General features: G+C 44.4%; 1 protein-coding gene across 1 annotated transcript; it reads right to left on the bottom strand.

Moving 5' to 3' along the window:
* Window positions 1–4,653: 4,653 nt before the first annotated feature.
* On the bottom strand, window positions 4,654–25,233 carry LOC120795956 (SLIT and NTRK-like protein 3). The gene is made up of 7 exons (XM_040138274.1): window positions 25,113–25,233; window positions 16,888–17,168; window positions 16,455–16,706; window positions 16,096–16,211; window positions 14,891–15,817; window positions 13,260–13,479; window positions 4,654–7,234 (listed from the first exon to the last, which is right to left on the bottom strand). Exons 2-7 carry the CDS (start codon window positions 17,101–17,103, stop codon window positions 6,098–6,100), a joined length of 2,868 nt encoding a protein of 955 aa, XP_039994208.1. The 5' UTR covers window positions 17,104–17,168; window positions 25,113–25,233; the 3' UTR covers window positions 4,654–6,097.
* Between the last annotated feature and the right edge of the window lie 2 nt (window positions 25,234–25,235).

The following is a 25,235-nucleotide window of genomic DNA, read 5'->3' as shown; positions in this document are numbered from 1 at the left end:
TCACTTGTTACTACGTTATGATTAATAGGTTGATTAAGAAGCACCAGACTAGACCGTATCCATATTGCACTGTCGCACTGAATGTATTTTTAGTCTGTCACCAGTCTAACTAGTGTTTGTGGAAAAGGCAGAAAGCCCCACAAAGAAATCTTGAAAATCTTGACAAAAACGGACTTTTCAGCCTAAATGAACCAATGTGGGTCGGGTTCACGTTGAAATTTAGGGCACCCCTTTGACAAAAACATTATAAGTTTCACCTGGGTTTATATTTTTTATGCTTATTCATTGCAGGTTTACTCATGTGTTTGAAACCACCAGTATAATCTCAACTGTCATCAGGGTAGTGCTACACCCAAAATTTTCTTGCAACTGATCAGGAAGTCAAAATGTGTGAACTTTGCGTGACAGCTGGGTGAATTTAGATGTTTGAGAATTCCCCTCTGTGCACAGAACCCATAAATCACTGTTACGCCCCTGCATCCAGACACATAAACACAATCACACTCGCAGTTTCAGAGCGGCACTTGGAGGGAGAGAAGATATTCTGGTTTATCTCTTTGAACGGGTGCCTTCCCCTGGCTCCCACTCCACTCGCCTTCCTTGCCAGATAAACATGTTGTTCCACACACTGGTTCAACACACGGCGACGGGCAGAGATTAAGGCCGACTTAAGTTTATCATAAATGAAGTGCAAAGTCGACAGTTCTGTGGCCCACTGCCTCTCAATACTAAAACCACCAGCTGGGATATTTAGGAGGTGATGGGAGCTGTGCAATAGCCGCCACCAGGCATTCCAGTGCTGAGGTAGGCTCTAATCCTCTGCTCCTGGCTCGCTCCTGACGGGGGGAAACAAGTCGAAACAGCAGGGAGACACGTTCACAAATCAGAATTTATGGAGTGATCAACACTGTCTTATAGCTGTTTCAGAAAGACAATGATCCCGAGGCTTTTCAGTTTTTGCTGTAGCTCTCAATTCAGCGTATAATTGGTATATTGTGACTATTAAAAATATGGAAAATTGGATTTAAAAAAAAAAAAATCCATAATACCAATGTCTGAGTGAAATCAGATTTCAAGATGCTACTTCTAGGATAAATCTGTGTCATGTTACCATTTATTGTTTTTTTTATTACTTTTAGGGATGCATGATCAGGAGGTCATCCACATTTTCCCTAAAAATTTTCTATTCACCTTCCATTAGTGGAAGTATTTTCTGAATGCTGCAAAAAAACCTGAGGTGAACAGTGTCTTCTTGCAGCAGGAAACTCAACACCTCTCAGTTGTGTGAGGGCTTAGTATCTTTGTGAAAATATGTTCAAAGTGATCTACTTATTTCAAAAGAGCAACTTTTTCTGTGAAAAACAGAAAAAAAAAACTGATAAAAACCTCCGTGGTTGTTCCATCCTCTCATCCTTATTCTCCTTATTCTGTCTGTTTCTGATCTTTCGCAAAAAAACCCTTAAAACTCACATAAACATCAACAAAGCTATAAAACTACACAAACACACCCTTTGAGAACTGCAGCACAGGGGTTGTCAAACTCATGATGTCGTCAATGTCATTCGGGTACGGTCCCTGCCATCTTAGTGTCTCCACACCAGCTTACTGAAACAGCAGAATGACACAGTTACAGACACATATCAGCTTACTATAATAACACCTAGCTAACATGCCGAGTAATTCGCCATTTTGCTTCACAACACTGTAAATAAGTATTGTCATGTTACACTGGGAGGCATGGAAATCTTAATCTTCTGACCGTAACTGTTTGGCAGACACGTAATTGAGCTCCAGGTCTTTACAGAGATCATGTGGGTGGTGTCGTGTTCCAGAGAGCAGACACAAAGCAAAGGCGGCCAGAAATGTGTGGATTCAAAATGGCAAATACAGTATCTCTGTCTGTTTCACACATGTACTGTAGGGACTTTTTTCTTCTGTCTCAGTGTCTCAGTGCCTACTGTAACTCTCCACTCGCACACAAATTACCAAGTCTTCCAGCAGCCTTAAGCCTGGAAACACCCGCTTGCTGATCTTTCTCCCCTTCTTTTCATCTCCTACCATCCTCCCTCAAATCTCCCTCTGTCCTCTTTAGTCCCTCTTTCGCTCCCTACCTTCTCATCATCCTCTTCCTTCCAGCATCCTCCTTACCCTCCCCTCTGCACCACCCCCTCTCTCTGTCTCTCCCTCTCTCTGTCCTTCCCCCTCTCTGTAGGTATTTCCCTTGCTGATGTTGTCCATTGAGAGCCAGTGATTGTCTGTGGGTGAGAGCAGAGAAGAGAAGAGTGGAGCCGATTACTGCAATGCAGAGCAACCAAACAACACCACGGCGCTGCAGCAGACACTGTGTTTGTATGTGCGCTTGTATGTACAGTTTGTGTACATATTTAAATGGACTTTGTTTACTTGTGCATTTGTATTGGTATGTAGAGAAGTGTACACACATTTGCAGCACTGATACAATGATGTGAATGTTTATGTGTGTGTGTGTGTGAGCGATGACCAGCTCAACCACAACTATTTGTCATGCCCAAACACCAAAGCTTCTGCAGCTATGCACCATGACTTTTAAATAGATCTCTTTTCACTGACATCAAACCATGCCCAACTGTGCATTTTTAATACCCCGCATGTTTATGCAGAGAAGAGTATGGTTTCATGCCTTAACACACACACACACACACACACACACACACACACACACACACACACACACACACACACACACACACACACACACACACACACACACACACACACACACACACACACACACACACACACACACACAAGCCCACTCAGAAAGGAACTGCCTATTGCAGCTCAGGCTAAATCTATTATGCAAAATGACAGTGTTTTAATCAGGCTAATTGTCCAGCTCCTCACCATGTCTCTGCCATCTCTACTTAACCGATGCCACAGCCGCAATGTTTTTTTTTTCTTTTTTTTTTTTTTAAAGGAATAAATGACACAGCGGTGGAGGAAGAGCGTGAGGCAATCTAAGCCACAGAGGCCCACAGGCGTTTGAAGTCTAAAGACTCTTTCATCCTCGACTCTGGGAAATGAATGATTTTTTTCACACAGTGACAGGACAGCTCTGACAGGACCCAAACACATGAACCATGGCAAAGCTGTCAGATAGTCAAACACACATACATGGATGCCTACGCATGCATACATGGAAACACAAGTGCAAAATACATATACACTCTCTCACAAACACACACACACACACACAAACACACAAACACACAAACACACAAACACACAATCACACACAAACACACAGCTGGAACGAGGCCATAGGAGAAAGTGTTGGAAAAATCAGGAACTATGCATTCATGCATGAGGAAGTGAGAAGTAAGCGTTAAAACAGAGAGACAGAGAGAGAACAGGATGGAGAGAATGATTCTATAATTAGTCGTTTGTTTCTTTAACTGGCATTTAGTTTGGACTGGGCTTCTTTGTCTGTAGACACAATGGGGCTGATGTGGCATGAGTGAACTACACAGCATAGAGGATTAAGGCTGGACTGAGGCTGTGGCGCCGCACTCACTCTCTCCGTCACGCAAAACAAACAGACACTCAACTAGCTGCACAAACACCCAGCTTTACACACTTTCTTAAACACACACACACCTACAAACAAAGGCACACCCCTCTGCATACACACACACACACACACACACACACACACACACACACACACACACACACACACACACACACACACACACACACACACACAGAGTCCTGCGTGTGCGCACGCACAGACGCACCCACCGGGGGATTATCTGTGTAACAGAGTTCTGAACACTGAGAGTGAGGAGGCGTCTGAAGAACTGCACTCATCACCAAAGGATGGAAAGAGCACAGCAGAAAGAAACAAAAACACACACACACACACACACACACACACACACACACACACACACACACACACACACACACACACACACACACACACACACACACACACACACACACACTCAGACACACCTCAGTGTGAGCTACCTGTGTGTTGAGCAGCATATAGAACAGCATCTCTCCGTGTCCATCCTGTGAGGCTGAGCTGACAGCCAGAGCAATGAAAGGGAAGAGGAAATAGGGGATGGAAGAAAGAACAAAAGAGAAAGGTGAGAAGGAATGGAGAGAAATAAGGAACCGAGGAAAAGAGAGAACAAATCAGATGGTGAGATGAAAGTAGAGGAGAGAAGGAAGATGGAGAAAATCATTAAAAAAGAAACAGGGCTGGAAAGAGATGGAGCAATTCACAACCTTGGCCCCTGGGGCCACCAGGCTTACATGTCCTTATTTCACAAATAGACTCTATTGATTTTATACTGTTAATGTGGTAGATTTCACACTATTAGCTTCTATGTCCACCCTTTAGTGTGTGAGGAACGCTGCAGGCCCTCAGCTTTGCTCAACTCTCATCTGATCGCTCTAACATGCTGCGTGGACGAGCTTACAGGCTTAGCATACCTCGAGCTGCTTCTTTCATGCACCATTAAGGCAACAGAGACAGAGAGAGTGAATGTGCATTTATGGGGGTTCAGGGCGTGTGTGTGTGTGTGTGTGTGTGTGTGTGTGTGTGTGTGTGTGCGCGCGTCATATAGTAGCTGCCATCGCAAGGTTTTGACGTAGCACCCTTTATTGTATTTCGTGGGTCGGCGGTAAGAAGGCTGAACCAGATGCAGAATCATCCTATACATTAATATAACATGATCCCTTACAGGAGAGCTTCAACACGCAAAAACTAAGAATAAATATATTCACAACTGCCTCTACTATTGGTAGGAGATAAAAGCATAAAAAGGTACCTCCATAAAAGATAATAATTGATAGTTGATAGAAGTGTCTGTCTTTTTTTTTTTTTTCACAAAATGAAAAAAATGCCCTCACGTCCTGGTTTTTTGTCCTTTTTTTGCCATTCAATTTCCTCTGAGAAATACTTGAAAATCAATACAATAACGTCGGTGCCTTTGTCCGATGAAAGAAAATGTGAGGCAGAGGTCCTTGTGGCCCCATTAAGTCTAGTTGATTAAGAAATCCAAAAAGCATCCATTGCCACAATGTCCCTCTGTATGTCGGCGTTCCTTTATTTTGTCTTGCACCCAAAAAATAATAATTTCTCTATCCTTTCCCCCTTAAAAACAGAAGCTTTTTTATAACTTCACAAAGCAACCAACTATTCATGGATAAGTCCGTCATCTAGCCCTGTAAAAATTCTACTGGATAAGCAAATTAAGTTAACTGGATGAGATGAAAATGAACTGAACTGCATACAAACAACTCCAATATTGACGGGGTATATTATTATTTTTGGCTCATCCAGGGAATGCAATTATTCGGCGGCTTTGATTGGTTTTAGTCTCAGTTGTCCATCAGCATCTCATCCGTTGGTAGTCAAACCTCTTTGTTTAGATAAATAGATCTGTATTCATAGAAAAATAAGCATTGACCACACTGCTGGCTGTTCATTGCTAAGGCACTTGGCTGTTTTCAGTAATTTCTCTCCCTCTCGCTTTGTCTCCGTCGTTTCTCCATCTTACGCGTCCGCCCAGCCCGCTCCACACCTTCCGGCTGTCAAAGTTTATGACTGTGTTTGATGTTGCACAGAGCTGGTGCGTTTCACCTCCACGCGGGTCTTTTGAGAGTGATAATATGAACATTAACGTACACCACCACCACCACCACCACCACCACACTGTCTCCCGCTCGTTTTGGCGCTGAGTAGAAACATAGAGCCTCGGTTCTTCTGATTGTGAGGTGTAACGGAGGAAAAAATACTGTAGTAGCTGCAGCTGAAGTTTCGCCTCCAGGCAGAGATCGGGGATCAGCTAATCCTTGCCAAACCTATATGCCAGTAGTGGGGAAAATACAAAAACTGACCTCAGCTCGTTATCCAGGAATAAACATAGTATGTAGTGTAGTCCTGCTCCCCCACAGGCTCCTCTAAAAGCCACGCCAGCCTCTGTACAGAAGTCATTGTTACTGGATGATTCATCACCAGAGAGGAAGATGAAGAGGAGACAAGAGAAGAGGGGTAACAGGAGGAGGAGGAGGACGAGGAGGAGGAGGAGGAGGAGGAGGAGTGTTAGAACTGGTAAGAGCGGTCCAGCACCTCCATGTAGTCTGGTGTGGTCCTCAGTCGGGCTCTCTGCTCTCCCGCTCCCTGCTCGCTCTGGCTGCTGTTACTACCACCTGCTGTGGAGCTGACGGTGGTGACCACGAGCGTTTGGTCGGGTCTGGTGTCCTGTTTGGAGTCTTGGGGGTGGGGATAGCGGGGCGGTGGCCTCGCGTACCTGTCTGGCAGGTCTCTGAACTCTGGGGCGGGGAGTCTGAAGAGGCAGTCCACCAGTTCGACTTTAGGGGTGGGGCCCTGGCTGTCGATCACTGTGGGGCAAAGGATGCCATTCCCGTGAAGGCCGGCGAGCGGCCCCATCGCTCCTGTAACAGTGTTGATGGGTGACGAGGACACCTCCAGAGTCCACTCCCTCTCCTTCTCTGCTGCAGAGCAGTATCCTTCCTCGCTCTCTTTGGAAGCTGCAAACGTCTGCTGCTGCCGTGGTCGCTGTTTCACTGCAGTATCCTGCTCCTCTTTGTAGATGGGGTTGCTACACATGTGCGAGGCTGCAGCGGGGTCGGGACCTTTTGATGCAGCCTCTGGGGGCAAGATGGTGTCATAGACGTGATTGTGTTCCGGAGGATTTAGAGGCGGCGTCTCCGGGAGGCCGTGGTGATGGTGGTGGTGGTGGTGTGTCTGCTCGGTGAAGATTCCACACTCCATCTGGATGCCGGCCAAGTCTACCTCTCCCTGGCGACGGAACGGCAGCTTGTCCCTCCTCCTCAGGGCGTAGGCGATTAGTGCCGCTGCCGCGAAGAATGCTGAGACAAACAACACCAGCAGGCTGAGCACTAACACCGACAGAGGGATTGAATCCTTCCCCGGAGGGACCAGAGGGCCCAGCCCTGAGCCGGGGTAGCCAACCGATACACCTCTGCCTGGAGCTGTGGAGGTGGCTATCTGCTCCTCCTGCCCCTGGTCTTTCTCGGGCTCCAGCTCGGGGCAGAGCAGCTCCATGGAGAGGGAGCGCAGGTCTACACCTTTGGTCTTTTCTGGGGAATGGCAGACCACCTCTCCCACCACCACCACCGCGCTGAGCCCCTCCAGCCAACGCTTCAGTGGAGCTGCTTCACAGTTGCACTCCCATGGGTTCTGCTGCAGGTCCACCTGGAGACACACATAAAATCAAAGCGCCTTGTCATTGTGTAATGGTACACTAATTACTGGTCTGCCATGCAATGCGAATTCATGAATCACTTTGTGGAATGCAAACAAAAAAAATGGGTAATATTGCTGATATCCTTGGGATATATATTAGGAACTTGGTAAATCTCTGTTGTGTTGAAGAATAAGCCAGTAGCTAGCACTCTAATAAGATGACAACAAGAAAAATTATGTTTTTTCTGCTTTCTTTGTCTCTCACCAGCAAGAATATATGGAAAATGAAAAAAATGGAGTTTTTCAGCATTTGCATAATAGAATACAGCTCTCCATGATGGCCAGTGTCTCTAAATGATTTTTTGAAATATGCAGGCGTGGAGCAGCCCAGATTAATGTAAATAGTGTCATTATAGGGTCATCAAATAATTGAAGTGCTTACATTTCCTGAATGGCCGTGCACAGGCATGATATATTCTCAGTAATAGACAACGATCTGAGCAGTGACCAATTCAACTCGTACCACCCACAAGTGCTCACTTAAAAAGCTGTTCACACATGTACTAAAGCAGGTTATAGGAAAATTTTAGTTTACAATAAAAAACACTCAGAGTTAACATAAGTGCTTATTCACACTTATTCACTAACCGGCAGGTTTTGTGCGACAAGCATGCGAGAGTCTCACAGCACTTTGTTTTTAACAATAGATGGGATGTGATGCAACTCTCCCTTCTGCTCTACTCCACTAGGTATGTGCGTAAAACCATTTTTTCATTGCCACCTATTGATTGCGTGTCCTAAAACAATCTTGAATATTCACTTTGCCACACTTTGAAAAAGGCTAAAGCAGATTATGCACAAAGGGAATCACTTACATCATGTCGTATTGTCTGCTGAACTGATCTATTCTGTATCTTAAGCAATGACATTGGCAATGAAAGCTGATATACTCGCTGTCACACTTCCAAGGATCTTGCACAAATGTTGTCGCGCTAATTTGGTTAGACCATCTCCCTGGCTTGCAGAAATAGGTGGATGCTTTTCAAGATGATTCAGCATTGCTGCTGTGGGAGCCATGGTATGAGTACTTCCCCATGCCTCACACTGAACAACAGGAGGCTCCTTCACTTTATTGAAGTTATCCCACGGTGGGCTTTAGTGTGGCTTTGATAATGACATAATTGCGACTGGAGGGTAAGCAGAAACAACACTCAGCCGCAGTTTTAACTCAGTTTGAACACTTCCACTATATTAAAAAGGTCCACTGACAAGTGCAGCTTTGCAAGTTTCTGTATTATTGGGACACATCTGGCCTGTAAAGTAGCATGAATTAACATTAAATAACAAGGTGGCATTTTAAATAAACACTGTATGACTAAAGTGTCAGCTTTTTTTTGCAGTTTCATAAATTCCACAACTACAATCTTACATCTGGTTGGAATTCTTGAAGCATTTTATTCCCAGGTGTTGTTTGCTTTCACACAGATCCCAAGGGCTCAATCCCCTTCCCTTTCGCAAGCATCTGTCCCACATGTCCAACACAGTTTACAATTTATACGCCCGATCACCTAGTGTGTGATTTGCTGTCAACTTGTCAATCAAAGCTCTGTTGTGAAGGGAAATTAAAGACCATCAGTTAGCCCGACAGGTGGTAGTAGCAGCGGAAATGCAAGTGAATGAAACCCTTATATTTTTTTTTTATAATGAGGCTTTTAGTAAACTCATTCCACATTCTAGCACTCTTTAAATGTTACAGATGTGAGTGCAACATTCACTGTTTTGATGTTGCATATTCACAAAGAAATTCATGAAAAAAAAAAAACCCTCTTTTGTCAGAAAATATATTTAGCCGGACTTAATTAATGACTTCAATTTTTTGATAGAAACTGCCACGGCTCAGCCACAGAAGAGAAAATTTGCTCTTGGGGGTTTTTATCATTACGACAGAGATCAAAGATCAAGCAATAATTGTCCAAAATTTACTCGGGAGCTATAAAGAAAATCACATCAAGGGAGAAATTCAGGATGTACTCAGCGAGTCATGTGTCTTATAATTGATCACTTTGCCCAAACAGAAATATCCTGTCAGTCATTAGAATTGTTCCGGTTAGTTCATAGAAATATAGTCAATTTAAGCAGGTTTTTGGAAGTTCTGGTGCAGGGATTTTGCTGTAGTCTCTGGTGATGAGACGCCCCTGAGCTCCAGCCTGCCTAACCTTTTCCATACTGATGAATGTGTTCCATTGTCTTTTGAATAATACACAGAGTGAAAATGAAAACAGTGCATTTGAAGAGGAATCTGCTGTCTGCGCACGATTCAGTTCTTCTGAAAAATGTGTATGTTGGATAACTTCATGGCTACATGCAAAGCCAGAGAAATGTGTCAAAGCAAATTCACTCATGGATTCTGTTACACTGTTATATTTTATCAGTCTGTGATGTTGAGCGAATTCCAGGAGTTTTTTTTAATGTTTGTTTCTGAAGTGTTGTAATTTACTTCATAGAGTACTCACACTCCCTTTGCCTGCCTCAGCTAGTCAGATAGTGAGTTCCCATATTTCCCAACAACAACAACAACCTCTTGAGAAAGGGGCATGAACCTGTTCTATCCTGCAGTTTGTGTTTCATGTGCGTGGAGACAGAGCGGTTGTAATGGCAAGGAGCAAAGAGCAAGAGTTTCTGGTCCATTGAGGCTACCTTCAGTGGAGAAACTGGCATCTCCGCCTCTGTGCGATTGCTGAACATCAGTGCAACATGGTGAGTCTAGAAATAAGCCCTTTTTGCTGAGGGAAAACACTAACTTTTATCGCTGCTGTATTAAATATTTGGATTTTTTCTGTTTTTAATATGTGCCCCAAACTGCTATGGACCTACGTAGACATGACATGATGAGTATGTTTGGCATGTTACATGCAGAAGAATACAACACTAAACAACAAAATACAACCAGGAATTGAGGTTTTGTATCGTCTTTTTAAACAGTTTGGCCATATTTGTAAATCACACACAACTGGAAAGAACATTCAAATAAAATCTACTTTTCAGCGCTGCTATAGATACTGAATTTTTGTTTAAAGCACCCGTAGTGGTAGTGTTTTTGCTATGCTGTGAAATATCAAGTGAAATATTGGATTATACTTCAAGAAAATCTTACTGGTTTTCAATGCATAAATATATCCCACAGTTTGTATTGTGTTAAGAAGAAACTTACTACATAGGATGTAAAACAACCAACTGAAAATAATGGCCAGAAGTAAGAGTTTTATTGAATTAGATTTTCTCTGGTAAGACGTGGTCATAATCAACTCTACTACCTGACTCTCAGCTGAGTTTTTGAATTGAATCAATGTTATTGCATTTCATGTGGCCAGTCTGACAACAGAAAGTTGAGTTTTAATATTCAGTATGTAATAACGTGGTAAGTTCATTAAATGATGAATGATTGGTTTGTTCAGTTTTGTCAAAGTTTCATATCACTGACTATGTAATTTGTTCATTTTTTTACAAGCTAAGCGACCGCATTACAGTACTGATTGTAATAAGTAGAGTCAGTTGCTGGTTCGGAACTATTTCGTTAAAAGTAAAAAACTAGGCCTATTGAAGCACTGTTTACAAGTTTAATAGCTCAGCAGCCAAGCTAAATACTTGCAACAGAATTATCACATGGCTGTTTCTGCAACTTTCCTTGTCTTTCAATAAGCTCTTAGCTAGGACACAACGTACTGTGCATCAATGGCGAGCTAAAAAAGCTAACGACTAAGTCAGTGGCAATGGTAATTCACTGTATTCACCACACATAAAACATGTTGCTTTAAGCTTTTTTTTGCAACCAACAAGATATAACGTGTTAATTAGTGAGCTTTAAAGGAGTTGGTTGGTGGATTTTGTTATCTTTGGACAGAGCTAGGCTAGCTGTTTCCCTGTTCCCAGTCTTTCCGCTAAGCTAAGCTAACCGAGTGCTTACTCTAACTTCATACAGTGTAGCATACAGATATTGTGAGGGTATCGGTCTTCTTATAGCATAAATAGCATATTTCCTAGGATGTTGAACCGTCCCTTGAAATACTTATTCGTACATGTGCTCAACACCCTTAAGAAATATTATCACTGATTGTATCAAACTGTAGTGCACATAGGTTGCTGGTGTACTTACACCGAGTCACGTAAAAACTGATAATCAGGCATAGCTATGTTGGGCGTTAAATGTAATGGCGTTCTGTTAAACAAGTCCCTGGTGAATACTGTATTGTTTTCATCAATCTTTCCTGAGTGTGCATTGTTTTTCTATCTGACATCACTCAAGGTGAAACGTTCCTATGGGCAAACTTCTTCACTGCAGTTGGCGATGATGAGTGAGTGCTGCCCAACTGTACGACGTTTTTTTTTTTGTATTTACTGGGAAAGGTACATGTATCCCTGAACTACATATTTCTGGCATCCACTCAGATGCTGATTCACCTAACTTAATTTTATAATAATCTCTCAGGTTGCTCTTAAATCTCTAGTTGAGAATTTATAGACACCGTAGCAATTTTAATTTTCTCTCTAATGAGACACCAATGGTTATGTTTTTTAAATAACAGAGACATCAAGGAGGCATTTTTCAAAAATATCAGTAAGTGGGTTTAACTGTATAATCCTGTCCTTGATGGTGACAGTGACTCTAAGATATACATGCTGGTGCTTTATCATTAACAAAATGGACTGCTTTTTACAGCAGCTGTGAGCTTCACCCTGCTTCCATCTGTGTTACCCTTTGATTTTACTGTGCAATATCTGGCTCCAAAAACACACGCCAGCGCCCAGAAATCCCACTTCCCAACCTTCAAACAGGCCAGCAGTAAGTCAACAGGTGATATCATTGTCACATTATTTTCTGCAGTCCATGGGCAGCGCTAATGTGGCTTTGTCAGAGTAATAACAACCCCGGTAAATGAATGAGTTCATTCATGGGCTTTATGAATATGGCCTGCAGTGTACTTCCATTTGGTGAATGCTTTGATGCTCTTGGACCTCAGAGGTGTATAACAGCACAAAAACATAATACACTTCTACATGGTTCCTCCAGCTCCGTAAACCACTGTCGTCCTTCCCTTGAGCAAACATTTAGAAACAGCCTCTGAACTGCCGGCCTCACCCACAATTACAGATCAGGAATTTTTCATCGAGCGAAGTAAGGCAGAAATTCACAATGACATTCAGGCTAATCCACACCCACCGTACCTCATTCTACTCTGGCTGTCTGAAAAAAGCCTGGTACACTAAATTTGCTGAAGTGAGAGGAGGCAGGATGAAAAAAATGTAATACCTTAAGTTCGGTCCTTATCGGCGCATTGTGCACGGTCAAATGTGCGAGGTAAGGCCAAACACAAACAGTGAATTTAACACATACTGTAGTTTATACAGTCTATTTACCAAGAGGTGGCTTAATTACAAGCATACTCAAAAACTTGAGGGGTTCAGCTTTCTCCAGTTTAGATGCTGATTTATTAACACCACTTATGCAAATCAAGTCAACTGCAATTTTCCAATTAGAATACCTGAGGCACAACCATAGTCCCACATGCCACAGCAGAGCTCTCAAAACAACAGACGACGCAGATGATGGAGAAAACTGCAGCTGTGCCAGAGGCCAGGAGATCAGGGGCTGCCAGAAGTTTTAAATGCGGGTTTGGCTAGGTCCAAGATTTCAGCTTGTTTTGTTTATTTCATCAAGCTGTGATAATATAAAGTGTCTTGGCAATGACATTTGAAATAAATATACTCTGTATAATTACACTCATTTTCGTTTAGTCAATCAGCGGGGGTGATCCAGTTCAATAATCTCCATTTTTCAGACTGCCACTGTCACTCAACAAAATGCATGTTATTTGGCCTAAATTTGCTAAAAGCCTCATGCCAGGTATCTGACTCATTTACACTGACACACACACACTGGCTAGGAGATCAGTCTTTTTTTTTTTTTTCAAGCATCCACCTGCACTGAAACCACCTCAGCCATTGAGTAAATGCTCAGTTTTAGGCTTGCACCAACCTGTACCAGTCCGGTGAGGTGCTCAAGCACACCCTCCATAGGAAGCTGCAGAAGGTGGTTGTTTCTTAGATTGAGGCGAGCCAGATTAACTCCTGAAAACACACCGAGAGGGAGGCTCCGCAGCAGGTTGGCGTTGAGGAACAAAAGCTGGAGGGACGGCATGGAGTTGAATGTCCCGGGATCTACCTCATGGATCTCGTTGTACTCAAAATAAAGGTACCTAAAATAAAGGAGAGGACAGTGTTACAGGGTTTACGTGTATAGAAACTGAAGACGGGAAACGAAGACGGGAAAGATAGGAACTGAAAACTATGAAAATAGGAGGATAAAAGGGACATGGTTATGTTAAAAGAAATTATATTTGACAGTAAAGATACATGAAATATAATAACATTACAACAAGCCAACAAGGTCATCTGTTTGTCTGTCTTCGCCTTACCTTGGTACAAAAACATTATTTTTGATTCTTGATTAGAGCACAGTATGAATTTTTAAAGCAATTTATTTTGAAGTACTCTGTTTTGAAGTACCCTCTCCTGCACCACGGCATAATAATTACATTGATGAATATTTATGTAAAGAAGTCATAACAGAAATTTGATTTAATCTACACCTTCCTTGTTCACAGCTGATTAGCTGATCAGTATCAAATGATATTGTGTAATTTTACACTGATGACTACTTACACTTGTCTCGGCATGGCCTGATCATCATGTTAAATTTAGGAAACTTTGAATTTTTAAAGTTTTTCTTCAATAATAGAAATCAGTGGAGACTTCTCCTTGCATGCTAGCCGTCCAATATACTTCCGCTGCTTAAATAAGTAATAGATCTCGTTTAAATCACTTATAGCGCTCAGTCACCCTAGAGTCACTAAGAAAGGCTAACAAGAGGTTAAGAGGAAAACATTCTTGAATGTCTTGAGAGGATCTTTATTATTGATTAATAGTGGAAATGAACAGGTCTATAGATTTCCTGACCCTTGTCTTGAAATACAGAAAGAACGGGGCTGAAAACTCAACGCTGAATGATGTTCTGAATATAAAGGCATTATTGCACAAACCCCCTCATTCTTTGTACAGTGGAGCATGAAAGTTGACCTGTTGTCTTAATAAAACTCCACAATAAAACTACTGACTGTACATATTAGCTGTATACATTATTTGCAGAGGAATTATCTTTGTAAGCTTAATCTGACAATGATACATATGCAACATTCTGATGACTCGTTCTTATAATAAGCCTTTTTTCCAAAAAGCTAATTCCTGGCATCATCCAGACGTCTCACTGCCTTATCAACACCTCTGTATGCAAATACAAAAAAACATTTCAACATACATGTTGTCACTCATACAGGGCTCACACTTCAACTGAAGCATGCCATAAGGTAGTGAGACTAACAACTGACAATCCCGGAAGAGAATGGGCACTTTTCATTTCAATCAAACTCCGCCATAATGGTAATCAAAATGTTCTGCTCTGTGCTATGCCAGTACTACAGTGAAATTAATTTCCACATACTTATAAACAAATGTCGAAATACCTAAGATGACTTGTGGTTTCAATTTATTAATTTGTTTGAAAAATAAATGTGAAAACACACAAAAAATAAAAATAAAAAAATTTCCTACCTTAGATTCTGCAGCCCCAGGAACACGTGTGGGCTGAGCCTCTCCAGGTTATTCCCATTCAGGTAGAGGCTCCTCAGGCTTGTTAGGCTGGAGAAGGCCCCCTCCTGGAGGTAGGAGATGCGGTTGTTCCCCAGGTGAAGCAGGTCAAGACTGGAGAAATTCCAGAAGTCTGTGCGGTAGATCCTCTGGATTAAATTTCCACTCAGGTAGAGCTTGCGGCCATTGAGGGGGCGGGGTGTGAGCTGGGACACGTTGAGGAAGCCGTTCTCCTTGCAGTTCACGGTCAGCCCTAGGTCTGTGATGTGCAGGTTGCAAGTGCAGCCCAGGGGACAGATGATAGGGATGGGGGGTCGTGTTTGGTAGCCAGCCACAGGGGGATTCTGGTTGGGCATCAGACTGCGAGATGTGGGGGATGTTCTGGATGGTCGAGGCCTTTTAGTCGGCCTTGGGTGCCGCTCCCTGTCTTTACGCTCCGCTGAAGAAGAGGATGATGAAGTGGAAGAGGTATGAGTGTTCTGGCGCGAGCCATGCACCATAGAGGAGGGCTTAGTCGGCCTGACTCGCCCAGGATGGGAGTTGGGTTTAGAGTTAGGGGGCAAATGTTGGGGCTGCGATCCTGCTGGACCACCCCCCTCTCCTTGTAATTCTTTATCCGGCAGGTCAGCACACAGCTCCTTCCGGGGGATTTCCCTCAGGTCCTTGCCATGAAGGTGGAAGGGATATTCGCAGGTAACGTCTCCAACTACAGCTGTGTAGGGGATCTGACCCAGCCACTGCTGTAGCTGCACTGCCTCGCAGCCACAGTTCCAAGGATTCTCCTCCAGCTGTAGCTCCATCAGGGAGCGACCAACGTACTCCAGGGTCCCAGCATATGCCAGGCTCTTCAGACGGTTTCCCCGCAGGTCCAGATGAGTCAGAGACACAGATCTGGTGCAGTAAGAGGATGAGGAGGGGGATAGTTAGCTAGGTTAGATGAAAGGATAATGTGATAGTAAGAGAAAACATAGGTTCATACATTCCATCTCTGAGAAATCTGCTTTTTTATCGGATGATTAATCCGTCTTTTATGATATGAAATAAGAAATCACAGCAACATTAATTCAACAACAGTGCAGGCCAGCTAATTGTGTCTGTTATTTCTACAGATCACTCCAGGCATAATTCAAAAGCTTTCCTGTAAAAAAAAAAAAAAATCAGAATGTAACCTGAACAGATGAGCAGGCAAGACAGGGATCAGGTTGTCATTGAGGATGAGAACCCGGAGCTTGTAGAGGAACCTCAGAGCACCGCTGTCGATTCGTTTGATCACGTTGTAGTCAGCCTGCAGGTAGGAAAGAGAAAATGTGATGAACATATAATTGCTGCAGATGAAAAATAGACTGAACTGAAAGCTGCAGCTCTCTCCTTGTGAAAATGCACAGAGATCTTGAGAAGATTCTTTCACTCAGACCACCTGCTAACCACTGACTATTTCTATTGAAGCTACTTATTGTAATCTTATGCAATTTTGTCAATAATCCCGTCAATCATGGATAATCAACGTGGAATATCGTCTCAAACCCACCTGGAGGTATTCCAGAGCCTCTAAGCCAGCAAAGGTGTCATTTCTGAAAACCTCCAGCTTGTTCTCATGGAGGTACAGGCGTCTCAGTTTGGCCAGCCCATGGAAAGCTCCCACACGGATGTCCTGGAGTGCATTGTTGCCAAGGTTTATTGATACTGCGTTGCCCAGGTGATGAAACCCGTTGCTATAGAGACGCCTCAGAGAGTTCCTCTGGAGGTTGAGCTTGAAAGGGCGGACCCATGACTGTGACACCTGAGTGATTAATTAGAGGTCTAATGAGTTATTTTATTAATTACATAACAGTTAAAAACACCCAAAAGCCACATTAGAGACAGGATATTAGACTTGGAGCTACTGTATGTTAATGAAGTAAATGACAGCGTAATAAAGTGCAGTGCAGTTCCACGTGCAGATAAATGAACAAGAGTGATACCTGGCTGACATTAGTGAAGCCCCGCCCATCACAGTGCACGTGCAGCACACCTTCTTTGACCTCGCACGTGCATGGCTCGAAGCATGGCTCGTCCACTTCCTCCTCAGAGTTGTCCACTAGAGGGGTGTGTGTGGAGGTGGGGGTAGGGGTGGGGGCGTGCGTCGCCCGGGACAGAAACGCACACCCCAGGGCCACTGCCAGAGTGACCCACTGCATCCTCCTGCTTCTCCCTCTCAGCTCAGCAGCCTGGGGCTACAGCCCGACATCGGCCCTTCACCGCACTGCGCGGCAATACGCGACACATACAGACACACGCACACACATATGGTTAAAAGAGGGCAAACAGCAAAAGTCAGGTCAGGATGAATCAGATTGATGATACATCACAAGCACACTAAAACAGTCAGAAAACAAAACTTATATCACACAGACTCGAGTGCCATGGGGAAAGAATTACATTACATTGGAATAATGATGTACAGGCCAACTGGAGGCCACAGCATGCATTGATATGAAGAAAAAAAATTGTAAAGATGTATTTAGCAAAGGAAAACAAGGCTTTGGATTTACAGGGTTCACAGAAGCAGGAAATATTGATTTAAAAACAACAAGCTGAACCATCTCTCAGCTGCTACAATGTTGCTTTTGAATTAAAAATTCAAATACTGACATTGAAAATGAAAAACAAAGGCAAACACATGGGCTAGTTCACCTGTGAATCGCATTTTATCATTTTCAGATTGGCTTTCTGGACAAGTGGGGGGAGGAAACTTGCGATGAATAAATTCATCTGTATTCTCAATTGCCTGTTGAAGCTGAAATGTCACGCATGTGTTGCTTTAATGTATGCAATATGAATATGGGTAAATGCAAATCAGATTCATAATGCTTCTGTCTAATGAACTGCTCCATTTAATAAGATGAATGGCAATCAGAGAACAGAAGGATCAGGCACAAAATACCCCATATTATCAATCAGCAGAATATGTTAGGTTATCAACAGCCGTTGAGTCCTGTCATACTCATTATTGTGATAATGACACTGGAATCTAAACTCTTCAAAATTTTCTAAAAGGGCTGATGTGAAGGCAGTGCAGTGATTAGCAGGAACATGAACTGATAGTGATGGTGGAGGTCATGATGATGATGATGATGATGATGGTTATCATGAAAGTGGCAGTGCAATAACCACAGAATAGGAACAGAGTTGCAGTAGTCCAGGAAATAAAAACGAAAAAAAAGAAAAAACAGCTGAGATGTGAGCCTTGCATGGGGATGCAAGGAGCTTAATGAGATCTAAATTGGATAAAGCATCTCAATCTGCTCATAGAGTGTTGAACATTGCCATGCAAAATGCAATGATGGTCATGATGGCATGGTAGCTGTAATCATACAGCAATAATCTAGCATCAGCAAGTTAGACAAGGAGGCAGCAGTGAAAACATCACCACCCGGGAAAGGAAGAGCAATCACAGAGATGATTGTGACAGGGAAAGATGAAGGGAGAGGTGGAAACGAGAGGAGGAGGAGGAGAAGCAGGAAAAATGGGAACAAGGCGAAGGAATGGAGTAAAGGAGATACAGACAGATAAAGGAAGAGTAATGGGCAGAGAGTAGGTAGAAAGGAAGAGGAAATGGGTGAGGTGGGAGAGAGGAGTGGGATTGCATAAGCAGTAAGGAGTCAGTCAAGGCTGCCACTCAGGAGGAGAGCTCACAGTGAAACTGCTGAAATCTGATATTGATTACATCAAAGCCTTCCTCTCGCCCTGCACACAATGTACGCCCGCCTCACAGAGAAACGGCGCTGGAGCCAAGTTGCATCCATATGTGTGTGCGTGCGTGTGTGTCAAAACAATGTGAGAAAGGTCAAACCATATCCAAAAAGTACGCTTTTATAGCCTGCCAAGTACAGAAACAGGTAGCGGGACACGTGTAGATGAGTGTGTGATTTCATAACAAACCAGTGTAATGCCGCAATACTTGTTGGACAATCCCACAATACTTGTAAAAACATGGGCAGAGGGAAAAACATGTCACTTCCCTGTAAAAAGAGGGAAATACAACCATTTATCAAAGTGCCTGGAGCATGTATGATTCACACACGGAATACAGGACAATCTAGGCCAACATGCTCAATAGTGTTTGAAAAATTGGAATACAATACGAAATACAACCCACTCAGAGTCCAAGTAGGTCCTCGTTTTCATCCGAGAAATGCACTGTTTATCGCTGGGCCCGAAGCCCCTTGTATAGAGGAGATCAATACTGAGTCCAGATAGACCACTGGGATCCCTCCTGTTAGATTCTGCTTTGTCGGACGGCCATCTCTCCTTAACAGGAAGAAACACAGTCAACACTCAAGCCTCTTTCTCCAATCAGCCCAGTGGACTAGTCAGCAGTGGCATAGCTCTGCATCATTATGTTAACGAGAATGGAGAGGACTTGTGTGTTGACTGGTGACAGCACAGCAGCATTTCAAACTCTATCTATCTATCTATCTAGCTATCTGTCTGTCTCTGTCTTCATGTCCATCTGAAAACAGGCCCGACACAGGTGTGGCTTGCCTCCCCGTCTTTCTTGAGTCTCTCTGACTCCAAATTTTGTATCTAATTTCTTTTTAAAGTCCCCTCTCCTCTAGACCTGCACACTGACGCAAGCGAGTCAGGGATGACGGCCACCGCTTATTCCTCGCCGTATTATTCATGTCACATAATTCCAGTGTCTACCTCTCTGTCCTCTCTGTCCGTCAGAACACACAGAGCCTCGCCGAGCCGCACACTGGCTTTTACATGGGCCCCTGCTCCCAGCACAGAACCCGCACTATCAGGCGAGCAGCAGCATCACTGATCAAATGTATGGGGCTATCAGCCTGGATAGCCCTCCAAGAAAATCAATTAGCCCCTAACATTACAGCACAAGAAAATGGAATAGTTAGCAGAATTAAAGCCTGACCAATTAAACAGCCTAGTCATTAAAAGAACCTATTAAGACATTTACCAGGCTATGTATGAAAATCCTTGGCAGAGTAACGCAGTCCTATTGCATTTCCCCATTGTCTGTCTCTCCCCACCAGCCTCTCTGATCCACACACCGACGCTTAGCAGAGCAGGGATGCGGGTAATACTCACTCAGTCCGCCGCCAAAGAATTAGGGAACGACCGAGAAAACACTTTAGAGGCTGACTGTCGACATGTCGTTCACATTCAGCCGCACTCTTCTCCCTCTCTCTCTCTCTCCTGTAGCGGCTGAGGCGGATGGGGGGGAGGGAGGGAAGGGGGGGGCAGAGCAAGAGGGGGGACGTGATAAGACTGCAATGAGGTGGAGGATAAAAACCAGGAGAGAGAGAGAGAGAGAGAGAGAGAGAGAGAGAGAAAGAGGAAAAAAAAAAAAAAACCCCGAGTGGCTTTAGGATGCAGGTCCGCTTCTCCACAGTGCAGCCCGTGGGAGCTGCGGCACTGGACCGCTGGACGGGCGTGCAATGCGCGGAGTTGTAGCCTGCGTAATGATGGAGAATCCTCTCTTCATCTCAAACACAACCGGGTAATTCATAGAAGAGAAAAGGGGGAACGGAGGCGCCGGAATTAATCATGCAATAAGGCGGCGCGCAACTGCTAGTTTGTATATAAGGCACAACGCGCGCAGGGTGGGTTCCTCCTCACCAAAGGAGCCGGTTCAGTTCCTCATCATAAACAGATTACAGAAGACACACAAGAGTCACAGACAATGGGCCCCATAAACTTTCTCCTCACGTTGCCCGCGTGTGCAGTCTGGTAAAAATGCCCCGACTGTTCAGCTATACCGACAATAATTTATAATCTCATTAGTTTATTCATCTCTCCTCTTGCCCTTAAGCACCGACGGATTTCGTGAAACCGGTGTGTGTTACCATGGCGACTCGTGCCAGCTGGCTCCGTCGCGCACATACACACACACACGCGCGCGTTAGAGAGAGAGAGAGCGAGCACGCACAAAGCATCGTTCGGGAAAACTATGGTGACTTTCATTGGGGGGGGGGATTACAGGGAGGCCTGGAAGTCTGCACGGCCTACATCGAAACACCTGTCTTACCAAATGGAGGTTGTGGGCGCAACAGACGCGCACAGAGCAACGACGCCCCCCCTCCCCACACACACACACACACACACACACTGAACTGAGCTTCCTACACCGGGTGATCATAGCTTGTTCGGTGGCTGCTGCTCTATCAGTCCTTCCTTTCAAGCGACAGGTATAGGCCCCTAGAGAGGCCCGGGGTACCAAGTGGACCAGTGGCGGGGTCTCCATCAAGGACACCATGGTGCTATGGTGTTACGGTTTTGAAAACAAGCATTCAAAAGCGTTCAAATATCAGTAAGCCGGTTTCATGGATATAGGAAAAGATTTAATAACAACATGCCTTCCACATTACTGACCTGAAAGTTCAATTTTCAGTTCAATTTCACATTGATTTCAGCGTGCATTAAGGTGAATCACCTTGAGGAAATGGAGAGCTGCATCTCTCCCTCACACACACACACACACACACACACACACACACACACACTCTCTCCTTCCTCTCCCTACAGCAGTGGAAGGGAGAGCTCTCCCTGGAGATTCCTATCAGAAACAGTAACAGAGACGCTTCCAGTAATATCAGTGAGATGTAGATGATGGTTATAGATTTCAGGGCTCTCAGGTGCATTAGGCTGTATTACAGCTTCCCCACAAGGCTACTTAACGCTCGCTTGCAATGGAAACAGGCAGGCAGGCGCGGGGCATGTATGCACAGTCACATGCATTTGTGGAGATTGCTTACAGACACACCCACACATTTAAGTCACCTATAACATGCAGGGCTGCAGCTGATATATATAAATAAGCTTCAGTGATGCATAGGCTCTGGTCCGGAGATATTTTTTTTTCCAGTTTTATGGTTGGTGATGCCAGAGCTGTGGCAGGGGTAATGTGATCCCAGACCTAAGGCTATATCGTCTACCGTTTAACGATGCCCGTGACGGAGAATCTGGGAGAAAAACACCCACTTTCCTCACTGCGGTGTTGTCGCTGAACCGTGGAGGCTCCCTAAATTAAGAAAACAAACGGAGAGGAACTGAGAGAAGATGGTTATCAGGCATCATCAGATACCTGTGTGTCTGTTCTCTAGGGGCAGGAACCGCTCTGAGCACATAAAGCACTTTTCTGGAGCGTTGACGGGGCCTCTAAAGTAGGGGATCTATTTATACTGGCCTAGTGCTGTCTGTGGAGCTGTCCGGTGCTGAAATGGATGGGGATTCATGCTGTTTCATTTCAGCCACTTCTCCTTTCTTCCTCCTCCGCTTTCTCATTCTCCAAAGCCTTTTCCTTTCTCTCATCTGAATTATTTCTGTCAGATCGTACTTACATTCCTTCTATTTCACTCCCCTTTTTTCCTGCCTTCCTTCCTTCCCGTCTCTCTTTCTTCCTTCTTTATTTTCTTACTCTGATTCTCCTGTGGGCTCTTGTCAATTCAGACTGGTTTACATGCCATTACTTCTTTGATATCTTCTCTTTTGTTTTCCTCTCCCTGCTCACTCTTTCCTCTCTTCCATTGCAGGAAGTGGTCATCCCATTTTTGCAGCTCTCTCCAATTATGCTTTTTTTTTCCCCACAAGATATCCACTGGGACTGGCTTGCATGCATGGCTGAACACACACTCAAGACTCAAGGACAAGCAGACACACTGACAAGAGTAAGAACATGGTTTATTCCTCTCCCCTGCCAATCCATGGGTCAGAAAATCTCCTTAAAGCGACACGTTGTTCACATACTGTTGCGCTGTCCCTTAACATGTGTTTTGGTTTCTTTGCAGCCCACACTTCCCCCAGTCTCTTGTTACTCAGTGGGATGAGGCAATCAGAGAGGCAGGCAAGGGCACCCTGTACACTGTGGGAAGGAGTAGAAAGAGAGCAGGGAAGAGAGGGAGGGAAGGAGCAAAAGGAAAAAAAAAAAAACAGGCTGGTTGTGGGAGACAGATAGAAAGGGAGACAATGAGCAGTGGGATTTTGGGGGTTCGTGAGGGCTGGCTGAGATGCGTGTTAAAAGGGAGAGGAGGGGAGGGAGAGTGGATAGAGGCAAACAGATAGAGGGGATAGATATGTGGGAAGAGGGGAGGACGATGGCCGGGAGGGCAGGTGGTTCTGTCATTAGCTCCAGATTAAAGCAGAGGGCAACTCCAGAGGACTCACCTCTGATTCACACAGTAGTACTGCAGGCAAGGACAAGCCTCCCGGGAGACATGAAACACACGCACGCACACACACACACAAACACACAAGAGGACATGCTGAAAACACAGAAGTGATTCACAGGATTACCCAGAGGCTCATGAACACACACATACTCACACGTACACACATGTAGGCATATAATACCCCCCCCCCCCATCATTTAGCATAACTACACACAAGATACACCGTGACTAACGAGAACATGACTCCCACACACATGCCACATACAAGGAGCCATGCCACACACACACACACACACACACACACAAACACACAAACACACACACACACACACACACACACACACACACAGTTGAACTAATTAATCAAATCCCCTGTTTTAATTAGGACTCAGATCAGTTGCTATGGGAACCTTGCCCCCTTGGAATCTTATGTTAAAGACTCTCGTTGCTGCTGCTCCAGCCTCCGATGACTCTACAGGAAGCTGACCGAAGGGGAGAAATTCATAATACCTACAATGATTCAGCTGGCTGCATTCTACATTGCGTTTTCACACAGACACATTTTTATGAGGAGGCCTGAGGTGCCCGAACTGAGCTTCAATTTGGGCTCAGTCGTAGAGAGGGGCGCGGAGGACGGAAAAATGGGAAATTACGACGGCTTACATTGCAGCCGCACTAAACACAATATACCTTACCATGAAAAGGCCATATGTGTTGGCATTGAAGCGGAGGTTCACAGTTTGAGGAGGCCTATCCAATCAATCACGAACACGAGCCTGCCACTTTTGCACTGAAAGTTTTTATGTGGTGAGTCGCCTAAAAACACTTTCACACAGGCTGCTTATCCTCGCCATTACCACAGCCCAGCAATTTCAGCCCGGCAATGGCTCTCTGCTCGCTACGGTGTGCCTGGTGCCAGAACTTTTGCTCTGAAAACATCATTCATGGTGTTTTCAAAAAGGCTCCATTAGTGATCAATAGGATGTGTTTGAGAGTACCAGCTCAGTACTTTCCCTTTCTGCCTGACTGCTTTAAAGCAAGTTCGACGAATCGATATGCTAACATTTCTCTTACTTTCAATCAGACTTGGGAAATATTTATACAATGACTAATATCTGAGCTCTATTTTAAGCATTGTGGAGGATTTAGTGTTAATACAGTTCCATCTCACATGCCGATAGACATCCTTATCTCTTAAGATGAGGATGAAAAAGCTCAAACTGTAGTGGAACCGCGCCGCCTTCATCTCTCCCGATTGCATTAATATCAGCTCAGGTGGAGGGTGGACCTGATGAATTAAAGGAGGAGAAGATGCCAAGTTACGCCATTAGGATACAGGAACTCGGGCGTGTGTCTGGCTCGCCGGTTGTCATGGTTGCGGTGTTTATCACCTCTTTCTGCCGACAGAAGCCCAGGGGCACATCAGATTGGCTTCAGATAGAGTGGCACAGAGGGAGAGAGAGAGTTGGTGAGTGAGGGGGAGGACGTATTGGCATAGCAGAGGGGTGAAATGCCAACACGCTGCAGAGTGGGGGCTGAGGATGGGCACTGGACAAATGTCAATGTGTCTTATTCATGATAAGGTTTTTGTTTTTAACCATTGGACTATTATTGCTGATAATAATCAGTGTAATTAAGCAAATCCCTGCTTCAAACTTCGAGTGCATCATTGAACATTTTTGAAGCCCTTTAAATTCCGTAGGAAAAAAAAGAAAGATACAGATTGGTAGCCTTTTAATCGGAGTCTAGGAAGCATCTAAGTCTTGGACCATCCTCAAGAATCAGGTGTAAAATTTGCCCAACATCCCTCGTGGCCTATGCCTGCCACCTAGCGGCCCTTGAACCAATCATCCCAGTTTGAAGCCCGGTGCAAGTGCATTTAAAGATGAAGGGGGGGGGGCAAAATTTCCTTGGAGCACATAGGCTGTTAATTGGCTATAGCTGATAAGACAGTTCACATCCATTTCAACTCTGACCGGTCAAAGGGGGTTTTCAAAAAAAAAAAAAACCCGACCTACCTGTTATGACAAGTGGTCGGTTGAACACTCTCAAGCTAGCAGTCATAATCATAAACAGATGGCGCACAGCTGCAGGTTACATCCAGGTGGCTGCCTGTCGGCGCCGCCGTCCCGTCCCTGGGG

This window comes from Xiphias gladius, chromosome 10, assembly GCF_016859285.1.
Source record: "Xiphias gladius isolate SHS-SW01 ecotype Sanya breed wild chromosome 10, ASM1685928v1, whole genome shotgun sequence".
Classification (NCBI taxonomy): Eukaryota; Metazoa; Chordata; class Actinopteri; order Istiophoriformes; family Xiphiidae; genus Xiphias; species Xiphias gladius.
Note: the sequence above shows the minus strand (reverse complement) of the source record. Positions and strands in the feature narration are given on the sequence as shown.

Excerpts from the sequence above, each read along its gene's own strand:
- LOC120795956 (XM_040138274.1), bottom strand. The coding sequence starts at position 17,103 with ATGCAGTGGGTCACTCTGGCAGTGGCCCTGGGGTGTGCGTTTCTGTCC. Across the intron at positions 16,707-16,887 it reads GCTTCACTAATGTCAGCCAG|GTGTCACAGTCATGGGTCCG; the intron begins GTATCACTCTTG and ends TTAATCACTCAG. Across the intron at positions 7,235-13,259 it reads ACCTCACCGGACTGGTACAG|GTGGACCTGCAGCAGAACCC; the intron begins GTTGGTGCAAGC and ends GTGTGTCTCCAG.